Source organism: Centroberyx gerrardi, chromosome 9 (genome assembly GCF_048128805.1).
Source record: "Centroberyx gerrardi isolate f3 chromosome 9, fCenGer3.hap1.cur.20231027, whole genome shotgun sequence".
Taxonomy (NCBI): domain Eukaryota; kingdom Metazoa; phylum Chordata; class Actinopteri; order Beryciformes; family Berycidae; genus Centroberyx; species Centroberyx gerrardi.
Window position 1 is genome coordinate 3402434 of NC_136005.1, and position 13766 is coordinate 3416199.

At 40.9% G+C, this 13766-nt stretch overlaps 1 protein-coding gene across 1 annotated transcript; it reads left to right on the forward strand.

The window, feature by feature from the left end:
- Positions 1-1847: 1847 nt before the first annotated feature.
- Positions 1848-13510, forward strand: kcnn1b (potassium intermediate/small conductance calcium-activated channel, subfamily N, member 1b). The gene is made up of 10 exons (XM_078285578.1): positions 1848-1969; positions 3859-5022; positions 5856-6293; positions 6562-6657; positions 7376-7794; positions 8417-8558; positions 9477-9587; positions 10612-10739; positions 11033-11102; positions 11718-13510. Exons 2-10 carry the CDS (start codon positions 3880-3882, stop codon positions 12003-12005), a joined length of 2835 nt encoding a protein of 944 aa, XP_078141704.1. The 5' UTR covers positions 1848-1969; positions 3859-3879; the 3' UTR covers positions 12006-13510.
- The last annotated feature ends 256 nt before the right edge of the window (positions 13511-13766 follow it).

The window sequence follows — 13766 nt, forward strand, 5'->3', positions numbered from 1 at the left end:
TATTTATATAGCACTTATCGAAATACAGTTACAAAGTGCTATACAGTCAAAATAAAAGAAACACCAACGACAACAATAACTGCTAAAAGAGAAAAAGTAAAATAACAATAGGATGGAACGATAAAAAGGCAAAAACAGAATAAAAGCAACATAAAAGAGTAAGCAAGGATCCTAAACAGACTTAAGAACAGGAGAGGAGTTGACTTAAAAGCAGAAGAGAAGGCCTTCTTAAACAAGTGGGTTTTGAGAAGAGATTTAAAAGATGATACTGAGTTTGCAAGCCGCCTTCTTCAGGTAATATAGATCTTTATGATATAAACACAGGATGCTGTACAATAAATAGCATCAGACTGACGCATGTTGCATAAGAATTGGTCTGTTTAACAAAATTAAGCAATTAGTACTATTCAGATTTGTTTTATGCTTCTTGGTTGTTTTTCTTGTGATGATCGCCGACATAATTCACCCCCCTCTTTACTGACGCTACACCTGAGTGCAACTTTAATCTAATGAATACTAACAACGCCACAGGCAGCTCATTTACATTTCAAACCCTTGAAATTTACTTTAAACGGCTATTGAGTGTCTATTTTAAGCAGCTTTGATCTATTTAAATGTTAAAAAAGGACATACAAATTGCTGGTCCAGGTTGTTATATGTATCTCTATAACTCAGAGATGTAAGATGAAGCGGATCACTTGAGTAATTGTTGAAAACCGTTCTTGGCCGCAAAACATCTTCTGTTTACCTCACTGTGTTGCAGAGAGCTGAATCAAGTTGTTGAACGGATTATATTTTTATTCACAGCAACGTGCCAGATGTAAAATGTATTTCGGTTTGATTTATGCTATTTTTTGTTTTTATAAAACACAGATACAGTACTGTGCAAACGTCTTAGGCATATAAAGCGAAGATGCTTTCAAAATAATGAAATGAAAAGTTTCCAAATATTAAAAAATGTACTATAAAGAGCAGTCTACTGACACACTAATGAAGAGGGCAAACAAACATCTAAGATAAAAATTATATAAAAAATCTAGGGTGCCTAAGACGTTTTTGTTCCCAAACTGGACCTGAACCAGTTGGAAAAAAGCAACACCTGCTCTTACAAATTGATTGATAACACAAGATGAAAACAAATTCTGATGCTCTTCAGAAAGGTAGTATGTAATGTAAGTCATTGGTTGACAAAATGACAACACTTCTACAGACTGAATCATCTACATTTTGAAGATCTGGAAGGATAAACTTCAGGTAATGATTTTTGTTTTGTTTTGGAATAGATCTGTTCATACGTTTCTGACTGAATGGTTCCTGCGGTGACTGCGGTTAGATCTCCTGTGACATAATTGATGAGACGGTTCGTCAAGGCCTTGAATGCACCAGACTCATTCAGGCCCAGATGTAAAAAAAAAAAAAAAAAAAAAAAGGGCCACTTTTGTGCGGCGCGGCCCTTGTGGCGGAGGAGATAAGAGACTCTGTGAAGGCCTTTGAACCACAGAGCATCAATGACAAGTTCGCCTGACCTCTTATTTTCCTCGACCAGTTCCCCTCCTCTCCCCCCGGCAACCAATCAATCCACTTCCCTGTTTACATTGATCTCTCTTTGAGCTGATATGTCTGATGTTCCTCCTTAACACTCTGATCTGATGTTTCACGCTCTTTTTCTTCTGCATCCCAACCTGTTGCTTTACCCCCCCCACCTCCCCCCACCCATCCCTTTGCTATTTGCATGGCAGCCTTTTACCAGGCCAGCTGCTGCCCTTTTCTTTCTTCAAATTGAATTCTAATCATTACTTTCAAAGGAAAGCGTCTCCACTGCTCCTCTGTCAAGTGTGGGACTGGGAGGAGGCAGGCTGCCGTCCGGCGCCCACTCAGTCGGCTCTTCTTAACACTTTCCCTCCACCGGCTGACGGCGCTTCCCATTAACACCCTGCTTCTTCAAGTTTGGACGAAGAGGAAGAGGAAGGTAAGGATCATCTGCGGTAGTTGGGATTTGGTAGTGATTTGTTTATTTGTTAAGTGGAAAAGAATGAAAATGAGCAAAAAGCCAGGTCCAGATGCTGAATTGCACTTGAAGATTTTCACTCCAAAATGAGACGTCCATCGTTTGGATAAACTGATCCCTGCTCTTAGAAAGTGATTGTTGGCTTCAGTGGCGAATGATTGCTGGATTTTAAAGCACATTATGGGTTACCATTACAGTTGTCACACAGTTATCTTTAAACATTTGCTTATACTCAGGTTTATATTGGAGGGTGAACCCATAGACTCAGTTTGCAGGAACACAGTTTACACACCTTTTTTAGGCCAATCTTCAGGAGGTAAATTCATAGTAAGTAGTATCAAACCTATGTAAGTTACATGAGGATCGGGTCTGTCAAAGAAATGAAAAGATAAGTTACTGCTTTACTGAAAATATAATAGATTTTTGTTTGTTTTGGTGGTTGCTTGACGTAGTGCTAGTGGTCGTAGTTTACCCACCTTTTTATTTACCTCCACCTTACAGATTATACAGAATAGTTCAGTTTAGGATCATATAATAATCTCTGGTATATCTGTGGATATCTACAATTTGTAATGAAACTTTTCAATTCTTTAGACTGGATTTAAATTTTACTCTTTTAAAAGTATAATTTAGGTATAACCTCAAATCTAAAATTGTAATGTAGGTTAAATGGAAATGTAACAGCACCACTCAGCAGACAGCCGTTAATGGAATATCTCTAATTCACAGAGAAATGTGTTAGTGGCTCTATGGGATACAGAGTAACTGAACTTTAGTTTGTTTTTTTCTAAAATGAGATATCGAGATGCCTACACTTACAGAATGACAGATAACACAAAATTACATATATATATATATATATATATATATATAAAACATATAATGGCAACTTTTTAAACCCTAGTAGGTAACGTAAGTCCCTCATTAATAGAATAACACTTTAACAACACTTATACTGGCTATTCAATATTCTTGTGCTTTTGATTGGTGAATTTCTGCTATTTATATTTTTTCAAAAAGGATATACAGCATTGTGGAATAGATCTGTGTAATTCTCTCAGCCTTTCTGATTTCCATGTTGAGTAGAATAACATCAGCGGGGTTCACATCTGCTTTTGACATGCGTTTCCCATTCACAACCAGCTGAGCACAGAGCCCACGCTAAACAAATCCTACTTGTTTTTTTTTTACAGACATGTTTTGTCCATAAATAACCTCTGTGACCACTCTATTATTAGGGTTCAGCTTCACGTCAAATTTATGTTTAATGTGCTTTTAATGAACAGTTTTGTCACAATGTATTCACAGAGAGCAAAGGACATAAATACAGACAAAAATAAGAGATAAAGAAGAACAAGTGTGTGTGCGCTCTCACCCACACCTGTGAGTTTTAAAGGAGAGTTTATTTCCAATGACAAATTAAAATTGAGTATGTGAGAATTTGCTACAACTTTGTTTTTGTTTTTTTTACTGTTGTTTTATGTGTTTTGAGTTATGAGCTCTCAAGATCGAGGAACATGCAATTATTTGACATCTTCAAACTGCATTGCCCAAGATAGTTGAAAGGAAATTTGGGGAAACTTGGCCAGGACTCATCAGACTTTCCTACCCTGCCAGAAGCATGAAAATAAAGTAGATCATTCATGGAGTGTCCTGTTGGTGCACAACATGTGACCAAGACATCCTGGGTTCAAATCTGGTCTGGGACCTTTGTTGCATGTCATCCCCCTCTCTCCCATCCTTCCTGTCTCTCTTCACTGACTATCAAATAAAGGTGAAATGTAATAAAAGTAATCAATCACTCATTTTATGTTTACACTGTACAGAACAGTCAAAACTCTGTGTTCTAGTTGCAGCTCTGCAGTGAAGCTATGAGGCTGATTCTGGTCAAACCCACCAACGCCACGCGACGTCTTGACTCCACGGGCGAAGTCTTCCGCGACGGCGACCATGAGCGCTGCAACTCAGGAGGTCCGTCGCCTCCTGAGTCGAAATCCCCCGAGGTCCTGCGGTGTCGATACTCAGGAGCCTCCCTGGAGCCTTTATCGTCCCAGCAGGAGACGAGTCTGTGCTGCGTTTCGTCCGCGCCTCAGGGAACATCTAATGGCATCGCTCCTCCGAGAATTTCGTCACAGTCTTCGCCGTTGAAAACCTGCAGCACAACCTTATCGCAGTTCAGCGATCAAGACTTGCTCCTGTTTTGTGGCCAGGTTGGCAGCGGTCGAGATATTTCACCGTCAGCAGAGAGACATCGGACCAGTATGGGACATCCAAACCACGCCGACAGATGTGGTTGTCCCGCTCTTGATACGCACCAAAATTCAGAGGCTTCTAGTTTTCAGCCGCGATCAAAACAGGGAACGGTCCAAGACTTCCTCTCCAGTGTTTCCAACAAGAGAAACCTTTCATCCTCACCGCACACCCAGACTTTCTCTCAGACCTCACAAGTTACAACTGCATGCCAGGTTTTACCACAGCAGACAAACCAAGAGGATCATCTGAAATCTTCAACATACCATCCACAGGACAGTCTCATGCCCCGGCACAGTGAAGAAGATGGTCGAAAAGAGCTTTTCCTGCAGCAGCCTTGCAACCATTTTAAACTCAAGGACAGCAGCCAGCCAACCTGTCCAGATTTGTTCAACATTCCTCTAAACTCTATTGAGTGTGCCGAGACAAATCAAAACTCGTCAAAACTTCAAGACCAACTGCAACCTCCTGTCAATGCAGATCATCAATGGGAAGCGATTTTTGGCAAAGAACCCCTGTTGGTTCAGCAGCAGAACTCTCACTGGTTGCTGAGTTGTGATCAGACCTGCAAGTCATTTGGAGATCCATCGATTGTCCTCAAGTGCCGTCATTGCCCTTACAACCCGTTAACCAGCACGCCACGAGTGAAGAGGTCGTCCACGCCAGCCAGTAACAAAAGTGTCCAGTCCTTCTCCGCCAGCTGTTACAGTTCACTGGAGAACCATCGTCTAGAGGAGCAGAGAGCCAGACAGGGAGAGAGTCAGGTACGTGATTTTTTTATTTCTTTGTATTCTTGCTGACCCAGTGAAGGAGGCCATTTCCCGAAATTCAGTCCATTCAATTCACTTTAAATCTCAAAGCTGCATCAGGCAACTTTGCATGTTGGCAGCTCCAAATTTGAAACATTTGAACTTCGATACCCAGAAACCCTGTAACATCCCCTAATGTTTACCAACCCTGCCCGGTCTGTGATGCTTTATACCAAAGGAAACCAAAGGAGCGAGAGAGGCAAAAGATCTAAGGTTGGTGAGTCCAGCTTTCTCTGGAGTGCTGATTTGTCACTTTCTGTCAGTGGAGAAGATTTGCCACCAATGTCCATCCCCAACATCAATATTTTACACTGAAATGTTGCCTGGTGCAGCTTTAATTGTCCCATAAAGGACATTTGGTTTTCAGAGATGGAAACCCACATTACAAATCACCACATCATACTGTTTATCACACAACCAAAAGTCAAATCACCTTGTGCTCCAGGGCGCAAAGTCAAGTCAAGTCAAATTTATTTATAAAGCACATTTAAAAACAACTCACGTTGACCAAAGTGCTGTACAAACCAGAGCAGGCAGTAAAATCACCAAAAAGACTAAAAACAAAAACACCCACATAAGCGTCAATACACACAGCGCATGGGTACAAATCGACAAATCGATTCATTGGCATAGGCACATATCAAATCACATCAGGAGGATCCAAACGCTAAAGAATAAAAGTATGTTTTGAGGCAAATGTTTTCTTATTCTGGCGGTCCTGTGTCTCTACATGTATGTAATCTGATGCATTACCTATGATGTTTTGACTCTCTCTCTGTCTCATGCAGACAAATGCTCAGCGCCACTTCAGCCAAAGTGGATCGAAGTTCTCCCTGTCCAAGTGCGCTCAGCCTTCTGACGCCGTAGAAACCGGTGACATCCTCAACGGGGATGCAGTGAGACCGCTGACCAGCCACGGCACGTTAAGACCCAGCCTGGCAGATCTTGACCCGGACCGGCAGCCTCTTCAGCTTCTCCACAGCGCCATCCTGGAGGACGCCTTCTCCAAAGCCATCAGAGAAGATTCCAGCAAGGCCAACAGCGAGAACCTGACCAGGGAGGAAGGCAGCGCACCACAGAAGAAGACCAAGGACATCAGCTACAGGCTGGGTCAGAGAAGAGCTCTTTTTGGGAAGCGCAAACAGCTGAGCGACTACGCCTTGGTCTGTGGGATGTTTGGCATTGTTGTCATGGTGATCGAGACGGAGCTGTCAAGGGGAAGTAAGGTAATCCTCTTCAGAATTACTTTAATTGTAACGTACAATAGATTTACAGAAATCTGATGACATTGGTGCAGACATACTGACATCTTGTAGAGTTTCACAATGTCTTCTGACACTTGGTACAGAGACGACAGGACTTCACATAAAGTGCAAAGGGACAGTACATGACCTACTTGTTAATATGCTTCTTTTTAATATACTGGAAGATTTTATGCTGTCTTTATTAGCACAGAACAGAATGCCATGCTCATGTTTTTGTTTCCGTCTACAGGAATCCATATATTCATTTGTACTGAAAGGCCTGATCAGCGTCTCTACTGCTATTCTTCTCGGGCTCATAGTGATGTACCATGCAAGGGAAATCCAGGTATGTGAATGGATGGTGTCCCATCCATGCAGGTGAAGTACCTATGGCCTTTTTTTTTTTTTAACTAAATCTTATTATTGTCTATGGGAACTTTCTTTACCCTAATTGGAAAACTCAACCGCACAGTTCATCTGATTACATTTTTTTTCCAGTTATGGTCCATCTTGAGGCAAAAAAAGTAATCAGAAAAAGTCATTTTTCAAAAGAAATGTTTACAGTTTGCTTATCAAAGTGTATATATAATATATTACTTAGGCAGTGGTCAATGCTAAACTTGTCTCCTCACTCTTTAAAGTTGAGTTTAGCCGAGGTTTAATTACTTTCCAAATGTTCATAGAAGACTTCTCAATAGTTTCAATGACATGAAAACAAAAACTGCAGTCCAAACAAATCTATTCTGTTGTATCTCTGTATATGTAAGACTAATTTCTCTCTGGGCTATTAATTCTCTTCTCTTCTCTTCTCTTCTCTTCTCTTCTCTTCTCTTCTCTTCTCTTCTCTTCTCTTCTCTTCTCTTCTCTTCTCTCTCCTCTCCTCTCCTCTCCTCTTCTTCTTCTCTTCTCTTCTCTTCTCTTCTCTCTCCTTTCCTCTCCTCTCCTCTCTTCTTCTTCTCTTCTCTTCTCTTCTCTCTCCTCTCCTCTCCTGTTCTTCTCTTCTCTTCTCTTCTCTTCTCTTCTCTCTTCTCCTCTCCTCTCCTCTCCTCTCCTCTCCTCTACAGCTCTTCATGGTGGACAACGGGGCAGACGACTGGAGGATAGCCATGACCTACGAGCGGATCCTGTTTGTCGTGCTGGAGCTCCTGGTCTGTGCCATCCATCCAATCCCGGGCCAGTATGTGTTCACCTGGACCGCCCGGCTGGCCTTCAGCTACACAACGACCGTAGCGGACGCCGATGTCGACATCATCCTCTCCGTGCCGATGTTCCTGCGCCTCTACCTGATTGGCCGGGTCATGCTGCTGCACAGCAAGCTGTTCACGGACGCCTCCTCCCGCAGCATCGGGGCGCTCAACAAGATCAGCTTCGACACCCGCTTCGTCATGAAGACCCTGATGACCATCTGTCCCGGGACGGTGCTGCTGGTCTTCAGTGTGTCCTGCTGGATCATCGCGGCGTGGACCGTGCGTGTGTGTGAGAGGTATCTGCTTTCAACTTCCTCACTTTAGAATGACGACTCTCGGGCCTCGGTACATGAGACTCTAGACTCGGTGAAACAAAGAAATACAGTTTTTCTTAAACACTGTAATCATGGCCACATTTCAACAGTTCAACTCATCAGTTTCAACAGTTTTTTCAACAGTTTTCATTCCAAAACTCTATATATCCGTTTTGAAATAAATACATGTTACCTAAAATTCAACACGGATCATTTTATCCTCGGAAGTGTAGCTGTTTTGTAAGAAAAAGTCTTATGATAGCAACATTTTTGGTAGTAACCCATAGGTGCTTTACTTTCATATCAGCATTAAATTTGCTAGCTGAAATTTTCTGCCCTCAAAAGCATAGCTATTTTGTCAGAAAAGGTGTTGAGATGACTCCTGCAGTAGCTTCTGATAGTAACTAGTTATTTGCTTTACTTTCAGACCAGCAATCATTTTGTATGAGCAGGTTTCAGTTTATTCAGATGGTGGATATCTCATTTTGAAATACAACTAAAGTCCATGATAGCCTTCGTGCAAAACTTCCTCCTTGGTACTGAGCAGAAAGACAGCTTCTCTCCAGCTCTTTCATCACCGCTGCATCTCAAACTGTGTTATCAGGTATCACGATGCTCAGGAGGTGACCAGCACCTTCCTCGGAGCGATGTGGCTGATCTCCATCACCTTCCTGTCCATCGGCTACGGCGACATGGTCCCTCACACCTACTGTGGGAAGGGGGTTTGTCTGTTGACGGGAATCATGGTGAGACTTCCAGTGATACAGTAGAAGCAGGGAGGTAGTGGAGGGAGAACAGAAACTCAGTTTACCCACCTTTTTTATTTTGGAATAGAGTTTACCACCTTTTTAGGTCTTTACGACCTCATTTCATAGTACACATCATACTAAGTAGTATCAAACTGAGGTAAGTTATATGAAGATAGGGTCTAAAGAACAAAAAAAGCAAATAATGCTTTTCTGAAAATATAATAGATTTGTTTTTACATGACTGGAGATCATAGATTTCACACATTTTTACCACTTCATTACTGAGTGTGACAATGTGTTCTTTATCTAGCGTTTCTATATCATACATGATCATTCTAGTAGCACAGGGATATTTCATTTTCATTTATTGTCTGGTTGATGTAGCTTTAACTCTTGCACTCTTTGCCATAGCTTGTTTTTTGACAGTTGGAGATCCAGGAATTTAAACTTATATAATAATAATAATAATAATAATAATAATCTTTATTTATAAAGCACTTTTCAAAACAAAGTTACAAAGTGCTTCACAAACAAAAATACAATTATAAAGTGCTTCACAATTAAAACATACTTTTATCATAAGGCCTTTTATAACCTTTGACTTTTATTTACTTTTCATCCTTGCTGCCTTGCCTGTTATTTTATTCCATTTGTTGTTATTAATATTATTATTACTAACTTCTATTTATTACTTTTACCTCATTGATCTATTAATCTGTCCTTTGTTATTTTAACTCTCTTAAGAAGAGATTTAAAAGATGATACTGACTCTGCCAGCCTGAATTCTTTATTATAAACTTATTCTGCTGTTGCACTGATTGCAGATTGTAAACAGCGTCACCTCAGTGCCTAAAATGTGAAGTGTGATGTGAATGTGGATGGAGAGCTGATGGGACGCTCCTCTCCTCTCTGCAGGGAGCGGGCTGCACGGCTTTAGTGGTCGCCGTCGTCGCCAGGAAGTCGGAGCTCACCAGAGCCGAGAAACACGTCCACAACTTCATGATGGACACTCAGCTCTACAAGAAGGTCAGCTGACGCTCACACACACACACACACACACACACACACACACACACACACACACAGAAGAAACAGTGACAGCTCAATACAAACAGTCATAAAATCATTGCTTGCCTGCTTAAGAAGTATAACCAGTGGGATTACTCTACAACTCCGTAATAAAATCTGATTTACAGTTACTCTACCTCACCTCAAAAAATTGTAGATTATGAAGTTGAAAGGGCAATTACAGTGTATGAATTGTGATTTTAATGGCTGTGGTTATTGTTATATACAACCATGTTTAATCATTTTCTAAGTTACAAGATAAGATGCAAGATACAAGATACTTTATTGCCACACAAACAGGTTGGTGGTATTTGTTTTCAGTACAGCGTGTTAGCTCTGATTGAAACATATCTACATTTACCCCCCTTCCCAACAATAAATACATAAATACACAGAAGAAAAAAACAACCAAACAGTAGGATCCGTCAGGGGTCTAGTTAGAGGGAGGGGACTAGTGAGTTCAGAGTTCGGCTGGCTGTGGGAAAAAACTGTCCTTGAAGCGGGTGTTTTTGGAGTGTAGAGACCTGTAGCGTCTACCTAGGTAGTGGGCTGGGTGGGAGGGGTCGTCGGCAATCTTGCCAGCATGAGTGGCTGTACGGGTGGTGAAGGGGAAGTCCAGAGAGGGATGGTCACATCCTGTGATTTTGAATGCCTTCTTGACCTCTTGTGTAATTTACCAATACACAGGATTTCATGTTACAGTACTTTGTGCCATAATCCAGGACGAACATTCGTGCAGAAGCCCAATTCAGATGTCAAAAGAATTATGTAATAACTGTACCAACTGATTACTGTAAAATTATATTTATGTGTACCGCAATCTCAAAAACGTCAAATCCTAATTCCCAAGGCTGCTTATTCCTACTGAAGGTTTAACCGATGAAGATTTTGATGTACGGTCGGTTTGACTACTGCTGACAAAATGTACTTATTTGTAAGTCCTGACCCTGCTGTCTCCTCTGCGTGAAACTCGTGTCGTCAGATTAAAAACACAGCAGCCAACGTGTTGAGGGAGACGTGGCTCATCTACAAAAACACCAAGCTGGTGAAGAAGATCGATCATGCCAGAGTGCGCAACCATCAGCGCAAATTCCTGCAAGCCATCCACCAGTAGGTGCAAACCAGTCATCAACAGGGAACGCACGTTTAGGGCAACTGATGACTGTTGATAGATATATGTATAGTCTAGTCTGTAGTCTGTACTGTTATTATACCTCTTGAACTTTCCCCTTTCACTGAATGTGAGGTCCTGCAGTCGCTGTAACATGCGTGCCAGAATATATACTTATGTACTTAAGTATGTTACGACTTTAGTTGTTAATATGTTTTTGCATCAGTGTCACAGAGACAAACTGTACTCTACATTTATTGTGTCTCTGGTTCTGATTTTCACTTTTCTTTAGACTGCGAAGAGTCAAAATGGAGCAGAGGAAACTGACTGACCAGGCAAACACAGTTGCTGATCTGGCAAAGGTTTGTAGATGCAGTGCCTCGGAATTTAAAAAAGTTATTATCAGGGTAGAAATTTAAAGTCACAATTAAATGCAAAATGCCTTTTTCACCTTGTTAGCTAATTCTCCATATCACAACCAACACCTATTTAACAATAAATGACAAAAAAATGTACACATTGTTTATTTTCTTGTATTTTTATATCAAAATCCCATTACTTAGCATATTTTTAGTGGTTACGTCATGGCTTACCAGTAGGCGTACATAAATATTCCAACCAATAATAGTACAGATTTTTGACCTTAATAAATTTCTGCTGCGCCTGGTATTTTTCTTTACACTATCAGTGACTTTGGCAGGTAACAAATCATCCGTTTTTAGAACAGTTTCTGCTTGTTTGGCTTGTGAAAAAGTGAAAGTAGATTGTGAATTCTTAGATCCACCTTCTGCAGTGTCCAGTGGCTGAAACACTTACTTTCCTTTCTTGATTCTTGCTATATTATTTAAAAATATACAATAATTTGGGGGAGGAACGCTCAGTCCTGTTGGTTTGATCTCTCCTCAAAATGAGCCCAACATGCTGTGAAGGCAGACCAGCTCAGCACTGACTGATTATTCCTCCCTGTTGCTCCTCAGACTCAGAATATGATGTACGATCTGGTGTCGGAGCTTCAGCGTCGAAGTGAGGAGCTGGACCGGAGGATTGTGGCTCTGGAGCAGAAGCTGGACTCCATCCTGCTCAGTATGCAGTCGCTGCCCGTTCTGCTGTCCCAGGCCATAACGACGCAGCAGAAGGACTTCCTGGACGACCTGGCGTGTCGCGTCCACTTCCTGTCGTCCTCCCTGGGCTCTGACTGCTGCTCCGCCCCGGCCAGGCAGCTCTGTCCGGCCTCCGCTGCGCCGGACGCTTCGTACAGCGGATAGGCCTAACCTAGACCTTTATTTATCCGGGGAATCGGAGCATGCGTGCTCTTTTTCAGCAACGACCCGCTACACATTCATACAGTTACACACATTCACTCCTGGGAGCTGCCCAGTAGACCACAGTCTTATACTGAGCAGCTCCACTGGGGGGGAAAGTGCCTCACTCAAGGAGACTTCAGGGGAAGAGGAGAGCGTTACTCATTCATTCATTCAGTCCAGGGATTCAAACCAGCGGCCTTCTGATCACTAGCCCACTTTTCTAAACTCTAGGCCAGGGGTTCTCAAATGTTTCCCCCCCTAAATAGACAAACATTAGTCCACAGACCCCATGTGATAAGATTTTGTCCTTTGTCCGTATGGGAATATTTTTGTTGTCAGCTGTGCCTTACTGCAGAGTGCAGAGCTACATAGCAGAGGTGGGGACTCGAGTCACATGACTTGGACTCGAGTCAGACTCGAGTCAAAATTTTAATTTCTTGAGACTTGACTTGATGCATGAAGAGAAGACTTGAGACTTGACTTGGGTTCTGGTGACTTGGGACTTGACTCTGACTTTGACGACTTGTAAAGGTTTCTAAAGTCTTGACTTGAGATCTTGTGTTTGTGTAAATGACTTAGATTGAAAGTGATGAGATTTGTTCCAGCAGACGACTGAATTTAAATTCTGTTTTCTGAATTTGTATGGAATGATTGAATTTATTGAAGTTGAAACTGATTATAGAAATCAAACTCATGATGCTCTTACCAAGTTTTTATCCTATTAAAACCATATTGCATTGAAAAGTCCTAGATATTTAGTTTTCTTTAAGATATTAAATTGATACTGGACTCTTGATTTGTTCTGACTTGACTTGCTGTTCTACATTTAGACTTGAGACTTGTACATGGACATTAACAGTGTAGACTATTTGTAGGAAGATACAATTTGTCAGAGTGAAACCTGATTAAACAGGCTTTCTTATACAGCCTGTAATTGAGATAATTTCACAATTATGATAAGTTGAAGTTATGATTACTTTATAGTTTTGTTTTCATTCAAGTTAGGTGGACGTAATTTGTCTGTTATGTTTGTTTTGCTGCTTCTTGTAACTTTCCCTATGTATGTCTTATATGTGTATGTGTGTTTGTTTTTATTCTTCTATTGTGAAGCACTTTGTACTTTGTGTAAGAAAAGTGCTATAGAAATAAAGTTGATTATTTATTATTATTAATAATAACTTGGGGAACCGCTTTTATTTTGTAGGCCTTAACCTACACAAAGCTCAGTTTTTCTTTATATTTTAGTTTGAAACATTAGCAGATGAGTCTCAGTCTCAGTAGATGAGAGAGAATATCTCTCACAAGTGATGTTTACCTTTGTTATAGTTGAATAACCCTTTTGACATTTGATCTGTGTAGCAGCCGCAGAATCACTCGTCTGTTAACATTTCATTTTACACTTCTCCTTTTACTGTAGATACAAAAGCCTATTTATTAAATCGCTGTAAAGAAACCTTTTCAGAATGCAGCCCTGTGTTTGTTCAATCAAGAAAATCAAAATCAAGAATAAATGTAGACTAAGCTACTTTTCACCAGTTGCGGTTTCTTTATATTTTCCAGTCACAGGATTAATCCAATAACTAGATTTTTAAGATTTTTAAATAACTAGAGTTTTATTCTAAAATTGGATATCAACCATGTGAATAAAGTTACACCCACTCTTACATAATGACTGATGGCATAATATGAAGACAAATTGTACTACTTGTTAAATGATAGTAG